The sequence below is a fragment of the Takifugu rubripes genome, chromosome 8, assembly GCF_901000725.2.
Source record: "Takifugu rubripes chromosome 8, fTakRub1.2, whole genome shotgun sequence".
Classification (NCBI taxonomy): Eukaryota; Metazoa; Chordata; class Actinopteri; order Tetraodontiformes; family Tetraodontidae; genus Takifugu; species Takifugu rubripes.
Window position 1 is genome coordinate 8,889,226 of NC_042292.1, and position 19,521 is coordinate 8,908,746.

A 19,521-nucleotide genomic window follows, 5' to 3' on the forward strand; every position below is an offset into this window, starting at 1 on the left:
CATAGGAGACCATACAGAAAGAGACTCCAAATCTCATTTTATTAAATTGAAAGCGGTGAATGAGTGCACTGCATGCATAAAGTGTGTGGGCCAAACACAGTACCCTGGGGCACACCCATGTCAGTCCAGAAAGTTCACAGTGGAAGGATGCCACAGCAGGCAGGTCAAACCAAGTGTAAAGTGCTAATTTGTGGATGGACCCCCTCTGAGGCCTTGACCATGTTTCAGATCTTTAAATAGAAATGGAGCAGCTGTCACAAGTCCAGTGGTGATGAGACCATCCTCGGTTTTTAGGTCTGAGCTTCAGCTAAAAGCACCAAAATATTGATGAAAACCTGTGAGTTTACACAGAATATGAGTCTTGTAAAAAAAAAAAAAAAAAAATTTGTATTGCTGGAGCAAATCAGCATCGTCTATACAACAAAGAGCTTCACTCCAAAATAATATATTACGCAAGAGTGATTCGTGTTCCGGAATAATGTGTTACATGATTATAGGAATGATTTGTTGAAAGCAGATAAATTAATGTCACGATTGACGAATCAAATCTAAAAATAATTTACATAATTTTGAAATCAAACTCATTACTTTGATATGTGTGTGACGAGTCAACATAAATTAAGGGGGAAATATGTCCTCTCTCATCAGAAGTTTTCCCAGAAAAAAACAATAAATTACTAGAAAATATTAAAAACGCATATGATTACAAACCCATCAACATACTGCTAAAAGACTCGGCCATTAAAACAATTTTAAATATTCAGATACACAAATAAACACCCTGTCTGAAACAAATAATATTTGATTAAATTCATTTGGTTTCTGTTCGCTTTGCTTGTCCATTTGTGTCTTAAGGAGTTATGTCATATTTTCATAGAATGATCAAATGTCCAAAACTGGGCCGCTGACACTGAAAATTTGCAGCGTTACTGTTTTGCAGTATTAGAAACTTTGTGTAGGTCTGTACTTAATTCAAACCATTTGAAGGATTTTACAAGCCCAAAAGAGACTGTCAGAGGACCGGATTGATCTTAAAGAGGCTGTAAATGTGACACAATTCAACAATAATAGCGACATTAAAATGCTACATGGAGCTCTGTAACGAGTAGATCGAGTCCTTCCTGCGGTCCTGATCCAGCATTTAGCCCAAACCCCATCTTTGTTTTCCGCTATCACAGCAGCGGCCTTTGTTCCAGCGGCAGACTGTCCAACAGACATTTCAGCTGCTCCTCACCCAGTTTGATCTTGTCCTCCAGTTTTCGCTGCTCGATGATGAGAGCCGACTTCATCTTCACAAAATGTCGGTAGTCGTCCAAACTCTCTGCGTCCAGGTGCGCCTCCATGATGCCGGCGACCAGCCGCTCACGACGGTCCAGGTTCTCCTTCAGCTCCTTGGCATCCTCATGCTGGCGCATCAGCAGCTTCCGCTTCTCTGTGAGGGTTCGCTATTGGATGGACATTGGACATTAATAAATCCATCCATCTCTTGCCGCTTCGTCTCTTAATGGGGTCGTGGACATCTTTAAATCGATAGAAGGGTTTTCCAAAAACCACTTTGTGACCAAAGCTCCTACCTTCTCCTCTGGTGGAGCTTCCTCCTCCAAGCTGTACAGAGCGTTCTCCACCCGAGCGAGTCGCCCGGACAGTGACAACAGCAGGCTGACCACTTTATCCAAGTCTCCAACAAACATGCGAAACTTATCGAGCTGGTTGGGCTGACAGAGGCGCTGAACCGTGGCCTCCACCTCACGCCCGAGGGCCTCGTTGTCCTCCACGTCGTCCTGCAGGCTGTGCCGCGCCTCCCGCAGCACCTCCAGCTTTCCCGCCAGGCTGAAAATCAGCTCTTGCTGGCAATTTAGAAGAAAATAATGGGGACATGTGCATGAAGTTTCCCCACTTTCGGTGAAATAAACTGAAAGTAGTTGGTTGAACTAAGCAGACTGTAATAACGGTTACATCTGCATGTTACCTTCTTACTGGCGAGGTCGATGTCCAGCTCATCCTCTGATTCCTGCTCCTCCAGCTGGTCCTGCATGTCCTTCATCTTGATCAGGAGCTCGGCTTTGGGTGCCGAGGTGTTGTAGTAGGAAGAACTGGGGACCAGGGACACGACTGCTGCAGATGCTGACATGCTGTCCTCCTCCCTCCTGGCACACACACACACACACACACACATGTGAGACTGAGAAATCCATCCAGTAGATGAGAGACTAACTAGGATAAATGATTTCTGAACTGTGAATTAAAGCTCAATAAATTCAAGATGCAACAGTCAAGGTGAGTTTAATCTCACCTGTCCGTACTCCTGGGGGATGAGGTAGGCGGTCTGGAGCCCACAGAGGCCCTCCTGCGCTGGAACACTCCCTCTAATAGCTGGTCTTCCATGGGAAAGATCCCTTCCATCAGGTCCATGGTGGTCATCCTGCCGCTCTGGTCCAAAATATCCACCAGGGTCCTGTCCTTACCCATGATGTCCCTGGCCAGTTCCTCTCTCTTGGCATCCTCTAAGGACTGCAGGGGTCCTGCTGAGTTCGACGGGTGCTCTGTGGCGCTCACTGAGGAGACGCAGGGTGGCAGCGGGGAGCCACCGCAGCTCTCTCTGCCCTGAGGAAGCTGCGTCTCATATTCAGAGCTGCTGTCAGAGTGGGGGATCATCACGGGCACTTTCCTCACTGCACTGATGACATCCATTTCTGCTGGGAGCTTCAGATCATTTTCTGATCTGGAAGAAAAGGATTTTTATTATCAATGAGGATCAGCTGATTCTGGCTGCAACACTCATTCTGTTTAAATCATACACATCTAGAATTTTATCATTATTATGTTGTTTAACTGAACATTAAAAAGATGCAGTACTTTCTACAATGAACAGTACTCATGGCGATGATGGAGAGACAACATTCTGACTATAAGGACATTTTCTGTCCCGAGAAGGGAACGCAGACGGTGGAGCAAATTTTGTAAAAACATATCCAAGCTACAGTCGACCGTTCATAATTAAAGGACAGATAAGCAGCCATATGGCATGAACAAAATTATAGCCTTGACTTTGATTCATCTCAGACCACAGACGGGATCGACAGCAAACACCATCAGACTCGGCTCTCACAACAACAATAAGCTTCCTCTCATTTATTGACTTGAAACTATTTCGGTTTCATTGTTGAGACATGAGAAAAAGCTTCACTTTGCCTCTCAGTGTGTTCATCAAAGCCTCCTCTGTGTGTAACACGTCACTGAGGCCAGAAGAACTCTTCCTAAGCTGCTTACCTGAGCGGTGAGTCATCCTGCGCGAACGCGGCCGGAGGTTTGTCGGTCAGTCTCTGCGCTCCGAACTGAGGTGAGGGAGTCCGCGCGCCATCTGCAGACAAGGGCGGCGAGGGAAGCGGCCGCGGTGGCTCCGTTTCCTCTCCGCCCTGCGCCGCACCTCTGCCTGTGTCTGCCCCCGATGTCATGCTAAGTTGAGGAAACCCAACCGGGGCGGTGCCGACCGGGGAGCGCGACGCTGTCTGTTGATGGGTGTCAGTGCTGGACAGAGGCTGGAATGAAGCGGAGTCTGCCTGGGCACCAGAGGGGAATTTCTTTTGAGATGAAGAGAGGGAGGTGGATGTGGTTTCTGGGACTAAATGGGACCTGGGTGTTGGCAAGGAGTCCTGAGAGCCTGCACTGGGACTGAGGCTGCGAGGGACTGAGGGGTGTGTTGCGTGGGCGGGACTGTCTTCTTCTGCTTTAGTCTTGTGGTCAGCGTGGATTGGGACCGGGCCCTCGTTTTTGGGGGCTGATGGGGCTGGCTCTGAGCTGTGGTCATGCTGGTATGGCAGCCTAGCAGTCAAAATAAGGTAAAACTTCATTCGTAACAATATCTGTAGACTGAAATCAAATAATCTCCAAATTCTCCATTTAAAAGAAAAACGAATCTTCAACAGACGTACCCGCTGGAGCCACTGCTCTGCTGGCTGGGAGGATCTTCCCATGATGAGGGAACGTTCTGCAACAAGCGGAAAAGTCACCTTTTATCAAGTCTTGACAAATTTACTCGGATAAAAATCTCTAAAACATTTCCTTTTATGCCTCAGTAGCTACGTAGTGTCACATCGCACCGGAATCTGAATATCTCTACGATTGAAAGTCAAGAACTAATTCAAAGTACTTGCCTGTGTGTAGAAATCTGCAGAGGGAGACGATCGCGATCTCTCGTGGATGCACAAAGACGTCTCTTCAGTATCTGTATCCAGGATGTTCTCAGTAGAGTGATACCTGCCTTGTGATTTCACGTCTGAGCACTTTTTATATTTGTTCCACGTGGCCTGGTATTCAGCGAAGGTGCCAAGCCTCTGCTGCTCTTGTGGGGCCTGCTCATGTGCCACACTGGGGTCACTGGTGTGTGCAGCTGCTTTACTCTCCTCGGTCGGGGTTTTGTCCTTGATTGCCTCAGCAGAATCCGTGCTCAGATTAGCACTATGACTGGATTTCAACACAGGTCTGGAAAATGCCGGCTTGTTCTCAAAGAACTTCCTCCGCTCTCCAAAAGACCCAGTTTGAGGTTCTCCCTCCACTCCCACTTTGTCTATCTTGTCGGGCTCGGAGAAGGAGTGTGTCCTCTTGGCCAGGGGGAAGCGCTTACGTCCTCTGATGCGCCCGTTTGAGGTTTTCCCAACCAACGGCTCTGGCCCAAATGGCTCAAGATCTCTTCTCTGGAAGGAAGTAGCCTGGAGGACCTTGGCCTGGACCTCCTTCAGGTGGTCTTTGTAGGTATTTGAGAAGGACACACCAGAGGATGCAGACGTCTTTGGGGCTCTCGTGTCCTCAGCTTCTTCTTCCTCTGCGTCACATGTTAAGGTGGCGGCACTGCGACTCTTTTGCAGCTGGGCTCGCTTCTGCTGGATCTCATTGCGGAGAGTGGTGGCGTAACGGTCACTGCGGCGATTTGATTTTCCACTGCCGGTCGCCATGATGTCACTGTTTTCCAGGGCTGACTTTCCCCCTGTGGTGGCCGGTTGTCTCTCAGTCAGAATGATACTCTCCTGGGCGAGAGAGTGGAGAAGTGGGGTTTTCAGAGGGGAAATTCTGTGATCTTCCTGAGGTAACCAAGGGTCTTGGTGTCTTGACAGACTGACGCTATGATTGATGCTTTGATAGGCTGGAAAGTGCTTTTTCACATCATTAGGACGTCCTTCACATTTCTTTGTAGAATCCTCTGGACTTGGAACAGAAAGCTCGGAGGACTTGTGGTCATAGTGCAGCCCAGTCCCCAGATGGGAATGACCATTGTGCTCTTTATTTACACTGTAAGGCATCTGGAACTGAGGTAGAGAGTATTTTGATTTAACGTTTGTCTTAAAGGAACTTTGATAGCCTGGTTCGTTGTTGTTTAGCCAGTGAGGTTTATCTGGTTTCCCTCTCCATCCCTCTGCTTTGCCGGGCCTGGCCTGAAGCTCAGCACTCTGTGTGGAAGGCGTGCTTGCTATGCCGTAGTATCTCTTGTGCCCCTCATTCTCTGTCTTTGGGTTTACAGTAAAGCTTGACACAGATGCTGTGGAATGGCGGACCTGTTTGTGGCCGAAAGCATTTTTAGGCAGATCCTGGAGGCTACGATAGTAGCTTCCGACACTCTGAATCTTTGTGGGAGTGGATGTCCTGGTCTGTAGGTAGCGGGGGCTTTCGTCGCTGTATTGTCTCTGGTGGGCAGGTAGAGTGCTATGATGAGAGTGCCTGACATCATTACTGGACAGAGAGAAGAGTTTGTTGGTGTGCAGCTGCTTTTGGTTGTGGTCCGCTGCAAAGCTGGGATGGAGGAAGTCATTGGCAGACAGGGGAGTAAGACTGTGTCTAGACTCTGGTGTGGTCTTCTGGTAAGACCTGAAACCGTTCCGGTCACTGTTTTCTGCCAATTTGTCTGTGGATCTTCCTTTGTTCTTTGTTGGGCCAATGGGGCCTTCGGAGTAGGGGAACACCTTTGTCACAGCAAAGCTATCACTACGCAGGGGAGGAGGTGGAGGAGGAGACGGGTCTTTTTTGTTCTCTGGGACCTGCCACACTGGGCCAACATGAGGCCTCACTGCGACAGACACCCGGGATGGTTGTTCACCCTCCCAGCCGCCGTTCCCCATTGTTGGCTGCAGGTATCTGGGTCGCTCAGCTGCCTGCGAGCCTTCATTCTGAAGGCCTTTATAGAAAATATTTTCCGAGCTTGTCCCCTTCCAACCAATGGGACTTGCTTCAAGACCGGGAGAGCTGGAACCAGTAGAAAAACAGCTCAAAGTAGCATCTTTTTTCCCTCCCAGTCCGCAAAAAGGCTCAGTGCTACCGATGTACTTAGTAGGTGAAATGTGGCCTGTTGGGTAAAGAGCAGAAGGATGCTCCAATCTCTCCATATTGTTCAGTGAGCTGGGCTGGCTGGTTAGCTGTTGGTGACTGTCCTGGTCCCGGCGGTTTGAGGAATCTTTAGGCCTGTAATATTATTTCAAAAATAAAATATTAATTTTTGTCCAAAAACATAATCTAATAAAAGGACATTCAATTTATTTACTGTCACATTTAACAAAAATTTTACAAAAATGCCGAAAGAGTCCCAGTAAGTCTCACCTTGTTTCATTGTTTGGGGGCCACACTGGTGCTGCAGTGGCCTCTCGCTTGGCAGGCTCCAATTCCTCTTCAGTCAGCTTGGCGGAATACCACGAATTGGGGCGCGACACCGGATCATTCTTCCTGCAACGCAACACTTTCTACAATCAGCAGGATGCATGTGACGGTCCATCCCCCCCCCCCCTGTTTTTCTAAATTCCGTGCTAATTAGATGGTTTGTCACCGCTTCTCTTTCCCTCACGAATGGAAAAACACTAAAGTGATTATTTCAGATGACAAGATGCATTCAAATAAAGGTGCACATACCCCTGCCTGAAGCGATGCTTCCTGGAGAGCGTGTTGATACAGAAGGATTATATGTGCAATCAATTAAAGGCTGCATTTTACAAAATAATTTAAACTATGTTTGTATTTAAGGAATGTAAGCCACAACACCACCAATTCAGGAGGAAAATAAACACTAAATGAACACGAAATAATATATATTCTGGATGAATTACAGTGCAAAATACTCCACAGGAACACCAAACACAATGACCACAAGTTCACCACGAATGACCTCTAGAAACTACAAGCTCACTACATGATTGATTAGTACCTCATAGAGCTTCGCAAAATCTTGGTGAGAAAGTTCCTCGCCACGCGCACCTCAGTTTCTGATGGCATTGTGCGTGTCGAGACAACATCGACCATTTTAGCCCTGATGGCCAGCGAGTGATGGAAGGAGAAACAAGGGGATGGGAGGGGACATGTTGGAGTTAACTTTTACAATAAAAAAAGATGGCTAGGCAGAGAACGGAGAGTTTGTTGAAGGCTAACTTCTCAACCATATTCAGCTCTGCCGGCGTCCCATCTACAACAGTGGATTTGGGTAGCATAAGTAGCTGTTTACGCGAGGGTCAAAGCACAAAAGTCTGTCCGTCTCACTTTGATGCAAACAGGTTTTGAGTGTAAAGTGAATATTGTCTGCAGGACGTCAACTGTGCTCCATCTCTCCTCCTGCCAAGCTTTCACAACAGATCTGTCACAGCCATATGGCTCCGTCAGAGCTTAGGTGCTTAGCTTTTAGAAAAATTAGACGGACGTAAGATGGATCAGCAGGCAAAACCTAAAGAAGAGGAGAGCAAATTGTTCATCCTGAAGTTTTCACCAAAGTTCCACATGCTGATATTAAAACGCCAAGTTCAACTATCAGGTCTACATGAAATAGCTCAAACAAATGAGACCAGAGTCGTCTTAACCTGAAACCTTAACCCTGCCAGGCGTGATGGAAACGCAGCATTCTTTCAGTGCAGGAATGCAGAGAGGTCGTACCCTTGATTTAAGTGGGATGGATACGTCACCAACGTCCCAGGACGGAACGTTTCTGAGAAATTGTGGGGGAAGTTCTGAGACCTTCAATGCTGCATTTGGCTCTGGACTTCTCACAGAGGTCTTAACTCCTGGAACATGGATTTTAGGAATTCTGTACTGTGGCTCTGCAGGAAGGACGACGTTCAAGGTAAACAACAACTTTCTATTCAAATTTTCCAACTACAGGAATTTGAGTAATGCAGGGGGAATTTTTACCGTAATTAATATGATGAGGGGGGAAAAAAGCAAATACTATTTTGGTTAATATTGGCAATCATTACATATCATACTTCCTCATTTTAACAGTTCCACTCATGTATATGCCCTGCAGGCTCTAAAACATAATACATGAAGAGAATTATTTATACTGAGGTAAACTTATCACTCAAGCGTAACTATTTTTGCCAAACTTTTTTGTTATTATCTACTCAGATTGGTAGCTGAAATGATGCTCTGCTGCTCTGAAGTTCAAATAAAGTCCTACAGCCATGGATTCTTCAAGGTAAAAACCTTCACTCTGTCCGGTTGGTGTCACACACAAAGTTCTGTTGCCTGCAAACAAGATCCCACACAATAAAAATGCAAATGTGCTTTTTTGTAAAGGCCTGAAGGTCTATTGTCAGGGATACAGCTGGTCTGTCACAGATATTCCAGAGAGGAGGGGACTCTACCATTCTCTCCCAGGATATACGAGCCAAAATAAGGCGACATCATGTAAGAACATGAAACACAAACATTGTTCACACTGTTCCAATTTTACAACTGAGAGGTGATTAATGTGGGTAAGTAAAACAGCTAAAAACCAAGCTAGCAGCACATTTTTCCAGAAACATTAAACTTCTACAGGCAATAATCCTCAGAATTGTGAACCAAAAACACTTACATATGACATAACTGCCTCTGCGAACGTGATTCGGACAATAAAAAAGTGGACACGGCTGACCTGCACGTGTGTTTTCAATGAACGTTGACCAGAAGCTGTGATAATCAACAAATAGGGAACTTACCAAGTACTTAAAATGGTTTTGTGTCGCGTAAAACTCAGTTCTGGTTAAAGAAAAAACCAAAAAAACCTGACACTTCTTCACTTCACTTCATGTGCCACCATAACTCCAGCAGTCAGTTCGAGGCCACCGCTGAGGAATCTGAGAGCCCCTCCTCCTCCTGTGATGAACACAGCCACAAACACAATCCACCTTGTGCAGAGGAGGAGATTTCTTTGGGGATTATAAAGGGGGATTTGAGACACGGGGGAGGAGCTACTGTGCTCAGCGTCTTTGCTATAATTTAGTGTTTGAACTGCAAGTGGCAGCGAGGAGGTTGTGCTGAGAAAGTGGAAAATGAGGAGTGCAGCCTGCACAGATGGAGAAGTAACTAAACAAAAGCGACACACTTTACAATCCGAGTAGAAGTTAATCCATATTAACCAACATATGAAATCAATTCATTAAAAATTTGAACACGGCTTTTTTCTTAAATATTTTGATGCACTTATCCTTTTGATTTTAAAATGATTGATTCATTTTATTCTGAAACATCGGATTATTGCTTTAATGTCCAGCGTGCATGATTTTAAAAAAATAATCTACAGGTAAAAACTAAACACAAAATAAATTGATATCTTTCTTACAGCGTTGAAATAAAAATGGCATATCAACTCTAATTCTTTTCCATAAGAGAAAGTATAATTTATAAATATATGTAGCATCAGGAACTCCTGAGCTACAAATACTTGTGGAAAGGTCTAGTTTTCCAACAACTATGATCTCTAGCCTTATAAAGAAACTGAGTTTTTTAAATCTTGCAATGCTATTTTTAACCACCAGATGGATACAAACTGCACACACACTTGATCAATCAGGGTCCCAGGACATGCTGCTTTTGGGGGCTTTTATATGGGCCAACGCGATCCCCTAATATTGTATTGGAGGTATCTTTCCTCATATTCAACCTTGGTGCAGAATTACTGCCGCTACATGCCACAATGATTCCTTGAATGCAACATTTAACCTTTAAATGCCTAAAAAGTGCCTAATTTATTAGTTTACACATTTAGCCATGTGGTTATGTTTGTACAGCTCATGTATATCAAATAAACTTGATTGATAAACTTAGTTTTATAGTGTTTCTAAAACTCAGTAACTGAGAGGTTAAAAGCTGACTGTGACTAACTAAATTGCAAATAATTGACCCTGTATCAAAAGAGATTGTAAAGCTTTGACACATTTTGAGCACAGTCAGAGATTGATGCTTGATATCATTACCTTAGCTTGTTAGCATTCCTTATTATAAACAAACGTATAAAGGAAATGTTACTTTTCCTCTCCAACACATAGCTGGCTCTGAATGGAGACCATTTGATCTCGGTACCATTTACTCCATGTTCACACTGGTTGTATCACGGTTCTGACCGACATGGGTTAATACCGGTAAACGTCTGCTACCAACCCTAGTTTCAGTAAACAGAGCGTCACATCTCAGTAAACATGCAGATAATCACAGCTCTTCATCATTGAGATCTACTCTGAAGTCACAGCGCAGATGGGAATGCTTGTCCTGCTCTACGTCTGTTTTCAGAGATAGCAGCCAGGCCGAGGGGGCGGAGGAGTCAACTCCACCGTGGAGGAACTCCTCCACGTAGAGCCTTAAACATCAATCGTGCATGTTTGAAAGGAGCCGTGATTAAAACATCAGGCCTAAGCTTACTGTCTCAGCCTGGATCTTCTCCGTTCGCTCAGAATGGTTTTCATTCCTCATCTTAATGTGCAAGAGGAGAAATGTGGCTAAAGCACAACACACAAAACTAACATTTAAAGAGAATCCAGGTATAAATTGGTACTTTTTAACTTAAGAAATTTGGATTTCTGGCTTAAATCCTGGAATATGAAAGAAAGAATCCAGATGTTAGGCTTGAATTCATGACATTTACCCCACAAAACTCTGACATTAACTCTAACCTGTTAATAATCCAGACTTTATGCTCAGGATTATGAGGATCTCGGAATACAGACAACAAAAGAATATAACTCTCATAGATTTGAGTGTGTCATCATTATTGTGTGTTTATTCCACTGTGTTGATACTACTTAGTTCAGGCTCATTAAATTGAAGTTTGGAACCTCATTCTGATCTATCATTTGATGTATTTTTATCCGTGTTCATCTATGATCTGGTGCTGTAGAACCACAGCATTGCTATTGTGCATCCCTCCTTTCATTCCTAGCGGTTGTCAGACTGCTCTTGGTGACACATCTTGCTGATTCACCAGCGGATTGAAGCGGCGGCGGCAGCGGGAGCATCAGCCCATCTCGCCCCGCTGAGCTCTAAACATGTAAACCACAATAGAAAGTGCCAGTGTCATCACAGCTGGGCTTATAGCCACTGCAGTCAGAACACATGCAGAATCAAATACGCTGGGGGAAAACGTATAAGATAAAGATCAATGAACCAAACCAAAGCTGAACTGTGTGTTCCTGCTTTGCCTTTGCTCCCACCTGAGCGGTTTGGCAGCCATGAAAGTGTGAGATGATTACGTTTCATTTCAAAAATGACTGCAAAATTTTACATTGGGAAGGTCATACCAATTGAAATTTGACTCTTTATGTGCTTATTGATAAACTCTCTCAATAATCTCATTTTTTTAACAAGGTTTTTGACATTTAAAAAAAAAAAAAAGAAAACTCCCCCCTCCTTCCCACTGAGTTGCTTATTTGAAACACAAGAGTTCAAATCACCTGAAACACAGGCACAATAAAATAGTTTTTCCACTTTGTTCTGAGAGGCAAATAATACATTTGAAATGTGATGATCTAGTCTGATAGAACTTATCACAGGACAAGGCTGTAGAGAGTTCTTGCACTAATTCTGCCATATTTATTGTCTAATACTGAAAGATGTTAAAACAAGAGCAGTTTGGAGGTTAAAAACACCTGTTATCTCAAACTTATTTGCCTGTGATCCGACCAGGCTTTAAATAACTGAGCTGACATGAAAATCCAGGATCGGAGAGCACGGGGAAGTACCTGAGAGTGGAAAACCGTCTCTTTGTCTTCTAAAATCCAAACATGTCCAGAGAGAGAAAAGACACGGCGACAGGAGCGCCCACTCTGTGCTGAAAGCTCCTGGAAACAATGGGCTCTGCTGATAGCACAGTGTCAACTCACCTAGGCAACACGGACCATACCACTCTGCAAACAGGGGGGTGTGGGTGTCTCCTGTCCTGAAACAGCTCTGACAACAACCCAGTAATCTCAGAGTGACTTTTTAAATTTCCTTTGTCAATATGACAAAGGGACATTTGCGCTCAAGTTAACAGCAGAAGCAGCAAACTGAAAAGAGCAACCCTTTGCCCTCTCCTCCTGTTGACTCAAACCACCGTGCAAAGCTTAGCCCACGTCTCTGGCTTTGCAACAAGTAATTGGATTCAGGCCTTAAGACTGTTGCCATTTGCCAGCCAACATAATTCTGACAAGACAGGACATCAGCAGCACATGTAATAATAAGAGTTTAAAAAGGTTTTTCTTGTCAACTTTAAATGGTTTGGGTGAAATCCCACAATCAACTGCAGTTCCCCAAAAAAGAATTTAGTTTACTTTAAAAAATCTCACTGAATTCCGACCAATAATGTTGTAATTCCTTGTAGATTTTGTATATAATGTGTCACTTCTGATAAACATACTGAAGGAAGCTTTGCTGTGATACTGAAGAATTATGGGTATTGTAGTTAGTGCAAAGAAGTTCAATTATTATTCTATCATTAATATGCAGATTACTTGTATTGTAAACAAGGAAAATCTCCGTATGCAAGTTCTCTGAGCCTTCTGGACATCTGATTTGGTCAAAGGTGATAACACAAGAGATAATTTCATCTCACTCTGAAATGTTTGCTGCTCCTGTCTCCCTGCTGCATGTAGACATGAGGATTTTTGACATCGAGGGAGCCAGTTTCACACCGGCTGATGGACAGGACTCCTTTCTGTGTTGCTATCTGCCCTCTAAAATAACTCGCCCGCCCACACAATACCCGCTTTTGTTTCCTCCCAGGGGCAAACAAGTGGCGAGAGGCCCACATGTAAGGCTGTCAGGCTGCATCTCCATCAGCAGACCCTCCCTCATAACAGAATTAGACAGGATAAGACATTTATATTATATTTATATTGTTATATTGCGTCAAATCTCAAGCTGAAAGCTGTTTTCTGTCAAGAATCATGGAATATTCAGTTTTAAATCATATTTTTTTGTTACTAATATCAGAATTCACTGTATAGGACTTCATTATGTTATGGTACCTTCGGACCACCAGGGTCAACTTCTTATGAGAGCTCTTCACCAGAGAGATGGCCTCCTGGCGGGAGCCGCTGAGGGGCACGGCGTTGACGCTCACCATTTCATCACCGGCCTGCAGACAGACGGCGGCCGCCACGCTGCCCTCCTCCACCTGAGCAAACACAGACATCCCCAGCAAATCTACCTGCAAATCTGCTGCTCACATGCAACATCTTCCAGGTCAGACATGTAGCCAAATACGTTGGCGGTATTCTTTGAGTTTTTACTTCATTTTCTAGCACTACACTGCAAACTGGTCCGCAAGTTGAGTCTAGGTCAGTTTATAAAGTGTTTTTTTTAACTAAAAAAAGATCTGCAATGAGCTGCGACTCCTCGAGGAGCGTTCACTGCCTTCACCTGTATGTAGCCGGGATAAACTCCAGCACCCTCAGCCATGACCCCAAAAGGGAAGCAATTGACTAATTTTCACGTCAGTGATGACTTCAGAGATAAATGAAGCTGTTGAGAGCTAAAACAAAACTTCACACGAACAAATAAATGCAGAAGCACTGAGGGGAAGTAGTGATGCGCCGCTGAGCAGGAAAAGTTGACTCAATATAAGAATCTGCGCAGTCAAACAGTTTCATTTGGTCAGAAACACGAGACTTCTAATTAAATATTAAATCCTGTAACCTGAGGTGGCAGCCAGTGTAGCTGCAGGAGAAATGACTATTTCTGTTGACAAAAACTCCAAAATACTCAGAACGGAGACAAGAACTTAAGTCATATCTTGCACATCGAGGATGTCAGTGAAAGGCCTCAAATTAATCTCAAACTGGCAATCGCGGTGGCATTTTTGTGACATATGACATCATCGAGTGTTTGTGCTCCAGAAAAAAAACAATTTGACTTTTTAGTCCCGACGTGAAAGAAGCCGTCACCTTTGTGATGATCAGAGGTTCCCGGTGCTCGGCGCCACCTCTCAGCGTGAAACCCCAGGGTGCTTTTCCCTGGAGCAGCACTTCCACCAGCTCTTCATCCTGCGAACCTGCTGTGCTTCTGCATCTCTCCACCTCCCTCCACCACCTTCTCCTCTCTGCTGGAACTCTCAGGTGGTCTCTGGGATCCACGGAGTCCATGGCACTCGCCGTTCAGCCATTAACATTAGTTTAACCTGAAAGCTTAGAAAACAGATGGAAATGTCAAATTTCCTCGACAATGTTCAATATGACATAGAAATGTACCCAAATGTATATAAATATTAATCTTTTGAATTGACGATTGTACAAAAACATTTTAACAGCAGTTACATTTGAGATGTTCTTGCCCAAATTATTTTCCAATATGACTACCAGTTTTCTATGGCTAATAAAGAGTAATTAGTTCTAATTTGTATGTTTTGCTGATTCCTGGTACATGTAGAAACACAGCAATGGAAATTAGCAGCAGTTTAATTAACATGAAAGCGCATAGGTAATGCTAATTTCTTCACAAAAAGCTCTCACCTGTCCCAAACGGCTCACAACACGCGGAGTCCTTTGTCGGTGTGCTCCCGAGCACTGTTTGGCAGCTAAACTTCATTAAACGGACACTTTTATTATTCTGTGAGGGATAGCAGGCATCTTTTCGCTGCTCGACTCTTTTAAAGCTGCTTCTGTTTGTCCAACAGCAGCTTACTGACATCGCCATCTGTCAAACAGCGCTTTATAATGTGTCAGCACGCCGCCTAGTGGCGACGCAAAGTTACCTTCAAATGCATCTGTTTGTAAAACAGCTGTTGAAACGTGGCTTTTGCTAAGTCTTAGTTAGGGTATTTAATAGTGTTTTCACATTACACCATGACAGATACCAAGTTATTGGCTTGATTGAATTCACACGCACACACAAATTCGTGCGACATACAATAACGTAGATTGCTGACAGGAGTATAATTTGATTTGTTAACGCTAGTACACTTCCGGTTTAAATATTGTTTTATGTATAATTTATAAGAAATTATATACGCTTTTATATATCTTCAGAAAAAAATCAAGGACGGGAGAAACCTTTGAAAACGATAATTACCAAACAGAAATGGGCATGAATGAAAACAATAAAGCCAACAACTCGCACCGGAGCCCTCTTTCCTACCCTTAATTTGAAAGGTTGTTCAGGTCGTCGCATGTTTTTGACGTCATCACTGCCCGCGTCCCAGAGTAGAGCACGCGTGAGCTCGTTTAAACCTTTAGCAATGGCAAGCGCATTTTCTCAGCAACTTGAGGAGTTGTTAAATCCTCTGCCTAAATTTCATGATCCAGAGGATGAAGACGACGAGGCCACTAAGGCCAAAGTGATAGAAAGTTTTCACGAAGACGACGACGAAGATGAAAATGTGGCAGCCCCCAGCGCTCTGCGGAAGGGCACATCTGGGCTGTTAGAGACGGACAGACGGTACGTGGGGAAGAAAGTCTCTCGGAAACAGCTGTTGATGGATCTTGAGGGATCAGCTGATAGTGATGATGACACTGATGAAGATGGTGAGCAGGACGATGAAGATGACGGCCTCGAAGAGCTGGCAGAGGAAGGACGATCTGAAGAGGCAGATGTTGAAAGTGATGGAAATGATTTAGATGGAGATGATGAGGAGTTGATTGGCAGTGAGGCTCCACTAAACAGTGCTGACTTGATTTTTCCTCGGGAAGTTGACTTGCACAAATTGACAGATGGGATGGATGAGCTGGGGGTGAGTGAAGATGATGACACCGCTGGTGAAGAGACTGTCGACAGCGACGAAGCTGGCGGCTCTGACGAAAGTGAGGCAGAAGATGAAGATATTGTTGAGGATGAGGGAGCTGTGCAGACCTTTTCTCAGGATAAAGCGGATGAGGAGGTTGAGAAGGGGAAGGCAGTGAAAAACCAGCTGGCCCTCTGGGATCAAGTGCTGGAGGGCCGCATTAGAATCCAGAAAGCCCTGGTGACAGCCAACCAACTTCCACAGCCACAAACATTCCCAGATTTTAAGAGGAGTGGTGGAGAGAAGTTTGCAAGTGAGTTAAAGAATGCCCACAAAGCTCTAAAAGCTCTTCAAAGATCTCTGCTAGATCTGCAGGATCAGCTGCTTTTCCAGAAAGAGGAAACCAGGGCCATTGCTCTGGAGAAGACGGCAGCCCAGAGCAAAGACATGGAGATGAAAAGCGATGACAGTCAGGACGAGGGGGAGCTCAGGCAGGAGGCCACTCTGCCAAAACGAAAATTGGAGATGGCAGAGTATCCGGACTTTATGGCCAAACGCTTCGCCGCTTTCCAGCCTTACCAAAACGCCACCTTGCAAAAGTGGCACGACAAAACAAGACTGACGGCGGGTAAAGGTGGCAAGGGCTTCGGGGCGTTTGACAGGAACATACTGACGCAGGTGGAGCAGGTGCTGCTGGACAGGGACAGACTGGTGCGCCGCACACAGACCCAACGCTCCGAATACAGAATCCTGGGGAAAAGAGAGGCTCCCGCGCTCACCCCTGAGATCTTCACAGAGGGAGAAGAAGCAGAACGGCAACTGAGAGCAAATGCACATCTAAAGGATCTAGATGAGCACATATTTGACGACGATGACTTCTACCATCAGCTGCTAAGGGAGCTGATCGAGCACAAGACGACGGCAGCTGACCCCAACGACCAGGTGGCCATGGGCCGACAGTGGCTGACCATACAGAAACTGCGCAGCAGGATTCGGAAGAAGGTCGACACCAAAGCCAGCAAGGGACGCAAAGTCAAATTTCAAATCCACAATAAGCTGGTCAACTTTATGGCTCCCGTTGACCACAGCACGCTCGGTGACAAAGGGCGAACCGAGCTGTACCGCGGCCTCTTTGGTCAGACGTCCACCGCCAGGGAGTGATGTGGACACACAGCAGACTGGCAGTTAGGAAATATACGAAATATTCGCATCATCTCGATGTGCTGTTGCTCAGGAGAAGTTTGCAATAAAAAATGTACTTTCCCAAAAGTCCAAAATGATCACTTTTGTGTCACTCTGAGTTGGTGATCACAGGCCTCCACCAATTTAAAGGAACGGTCGGTTTATAATAATTAAAAACTGCCGTATAGGATGTTATTTATGCACTGATAACATTCTAAATTAAAGTGTTTTAAAACAGCTGATTTATTTTTCTCATTTGTGGATAATAATTCAGACATTGATTTTGGTCAGCATTGTACACGACCAGCATGTGGAGCACCTGTGGATTCAGACGGGTCTCCAGTTACTGACATCATTGAAAGGAACATGACCGAACAGCAGCAAAATACCAGTTGTGTGAGGATTTTGCTGGCCTTCACAGAACACATGAAAACTGGATGAATCATAATCTCTTTGTTGTGAACACTGAAATGCTCACAATAGAATTTGTACAATGAAAATTTGGTGCTGATGTCATGAATCACGAGTTAGTTTGAGTGAGGAAAATAGTTCCTTCCTTCTGTTGAAGTCCATCAGAAACGTGAATGCAGCTTATAGCATGACAGGCTACAAGGAACCGCCCTGTCCAGAGTCTATTTCATGTCACCTGAATTTTCCAGACACTTAATTAACAGGAAACATTCTCTCAGTGGAGAAAAGGACAAACACCCGAAGTGTCCACGCGTCCCCACCACCCATCCAGCGGTGTAAGACCCATGTTATGAGTAAAATGGGAAAGGCCTCAAGACTGCTCTGACTGGTTTTTCCTTTTGGCTGGACATCAAAAACCTTTCAAATGTTCTGAGTGCTTATTTCAGGTGACACCGCCTCTCACCCCGCCTGTGAGACAGGAATTCAGTTGTTGAACATTCTTCCAGAACTCTTGTCTCCTGACACAAAGCGACACTCGTCGACTGCGCTCCATCTCCTGTAAGGACAAAACTTGTAAGTTCATATTTGTTCGCACCCTTTCTGTAGAGGAGCTATGGTACGTTATTCATTTTGATAGTTTGATTCTTTGTTTTGGTTTTCTTCTTGTTATTATTATTTATTGCAAATGCCAATTTCTTTTTAACTTCAACATGTCTAATTGAACAAAAAAAGTTGTAATTATAGTAATAATAGTGTAACAATTCTGAGAAAAACATTTTGTAGAAATTAATCTTCCCATTTCCTGACTTTGCTTTTTAATATTATTCTTGCGCCAGTTTTTCAGTCAAACTGGTTCAACAACTGTGAACTAATGAGGTTCCACCCTGTTGTTGTGTAATTAGTGCAAAAACATCAACTGTCAAGACACAAGTCAACATGTTCGGCTTCGGCACAGGTAGGAATCTTTGTGGTGGAACATTTGAGCCCAAACATTAAATCCATAGATCTTTTTTTCCCCTTCTCATTGGTGCTCCAGAAGACAAGCCTGCATCTGGCTACAACTTTGACAACCCTTCCTCTGGTTGTGACGGGGGGGATCGCAATAAGAACGACCGTGATGACATGAAACGCAGCAAGGACCGCGATCACGGGGACCACCGTGACCATGGTAACGATCGCCACGGGGAGCACAGCCCTGACGATGGTCACAGGGACCACCGTGACCATGGTAACGATCGCCACAGGGAGCACAGCCCTGACGATGGTCACAGGGACCACCGTGACCATGGTAACGATCGCCACAGGGACCACAGCCCTGACGATGGTCACAGGGACCACCGTGACCATGGTAACGATCGCCACAGGGAGCACAGCCCTGACGATGGTCACAGGGACCATCGTGACCATGGTAACGAGCGCCACAGGGACCACAGCCCTGACGATGGTCACAGGGACCACCGTGACCATGGTAACGATCGCCACAGGGAGCACAGCCCTGACGATGGTCACAGGGACCACCGTGACCATGGTAACGATCGCCACAGGGAGCACAGCCCTGACCGTGACCACAGCCCTCATGGGCGTAGAAGAAGCACTGGAGATGATTCTAGTGGCAGCAGTGAGGATGATGGGAAGGGTGGTCGGCGTAAAAAGAACAAGAAAAAGGGACGTGGTCACGGCCATGGTCACGGCCATGGTCACGGCCGTGGACGTGGACGCTGGTAGAAAGGTACACAAGCATTAGAAGCCTGTCAAATGTATTTTTGCCCCTTATATGCCCACATATAAATCTTTTGTCTGGTTCTTCTCCTTCCAGCAGACCGCCTGACCAGCCTGCTTACATCATCATTTAGAAGAAATATAACAAGAACCTTGTTAAAATATAATTAAAGATGCAAACCTAACATGTTATTTGACTGTATTTACCCACACTGGACGGTATTACAGTCACAGTGTCATTGAATAACATTTGATTAAACTACTGTCAATAAAGAAAGAGCAGGTGGAAAAAT

The 19,521-nt window shown here is 44.9% G+C and overlaps 3 protein-coding genes and 1 long non-coding RNA gene across 7 annotated transcripts; 3 read left to right on the forward strand and 1 right to left on the reverse strand.

Moving 5' to 3' along the window:
• Positions 1–20: 20 nt before the first annotated feature.
• On the reverse strand, positions 21–14,881 carry LOC101069517 (protein Shroom2-like). Of its 4 annotated transcripts, none has more exons than XM_029840771.1 (11): positions 14,709–14,881; positions 14,145–14,377; positions 13,227–13,375; positions 6,586–6,708; positions 4,155–6,450; positions 3,933–3,988; positions 3,271–3,822; positions 2,294–2,722; positions 1,970–2,147; positions 1,575–1,847; positions 21–1,445 (listed from the first exon to the last, which is right to left on the reverse strand). In XM_029840771.1, exons 2-11 carry the CDS (start codon positions 14,340–14,342, stop codon positions 1,173–1,175), a joined length of 4,527 nt encoding a protein of 1,508 aa, XP_029696631.1. In that variant the 5' UTR covers positions 14,343–14,377; positions 14,709–14,881; the 3' UTR covers positions 21–1,172. The 4 variants fall into 4 exon arrangements, with proteins under 4 accessions (XP_029696631.1, XP_003966651.2, XP_029696632.1 ...); XM_003966602.3 differs by having other exon boundaries at positions 14,145–14,384; XM_029840772.1 differs by lacking the exons at positions 14,145–14,377; positions 14,709–14,881 and having other exon boundaries at positions 11,961–13,366.
• Positions 7,956–14,591, forward strand: LOC115250772 (uncharacterized). Its single transcript, XR_003889356.1, has 5 exons — positions 7,956–8,086; positions 8,371–8,440; positions 8,542–8,652; positions 13,206–13,443; positions 14,121–14,591. It is a non-coding gene; the product is annotated as an uncharacterized lncRNA (long non-coding RNA).
• A 472-nt stretch (positions 14,882–15,353) lies between the features above and the next one.
• On the forward strand, positions 15,354–17,187 carry aatf (apoptosis antagonizing transcription factor). Its single transcript, XM_003966601.3, has one exon. It carries the CDS (start codon positions 15,365–15,367, stop codon positions 17,075–17,077), a length of 1,713 nt encoding a protein of 570 aa, XP_003966650.3. The 5' UTR covers positions 15,354–15,364; the 3' UTR covers positions 17,078–17,187.
• Positions 17,188–17,993: 806 nt separating this feature from the next.
• Positions 17,994–19,521, forward strand: LOC105416780 (sarcoplasmic reticulum histidine-rich calcium-binding protein-like). The gene is made up of 4 exons (XM_029840775.1): positions 17,994–18,067; positions 18,412–18,464; positions 18,546–19,238; positions 19,326–19,521. Exons 2-3 carry the CDS (start codon positions 18,446–18,448, stop codon positions 19,232–19,234), a joined length of 708 nt encoding a protein of 235 aa, XP_029696635.1. The 5' UTR covers positions 17,994–18,067; positions 18,412–18,445; the 3' UTR covers positions 19,235–19,238; positions 19,326–19,521.

Coding starts and splice junctions, on each gene's coding strand:
- aatf (XM_003966601.3), top strand. CDS start 15,365: ATGTTTTTGACGTCATCACTGCCCGCGTCCCAGAGTAGAGCACGCGTG.
- LOC101069517 (XM_029840771.1), bottom strand. CDS start 14,342: ATGGACTCCGTGGATCCCAGAGACCACCTGAGAGTTCCAGCAGAGAGG. Junction 6,709..13,226: donor TTGACCCTGGTGGTCCGAAG/GTACCATAACAT, acceptor GTTGCGTTGCAG/GAAGAATGATCCGGTGTCGC. Junction 1,848..1,969: donor TCGACCTCGCCAGTAAGAAG/GTAACATGCAGA, acceptor CTAAATTGCCAG/CAAGAGCTGATTTTCAGCCT.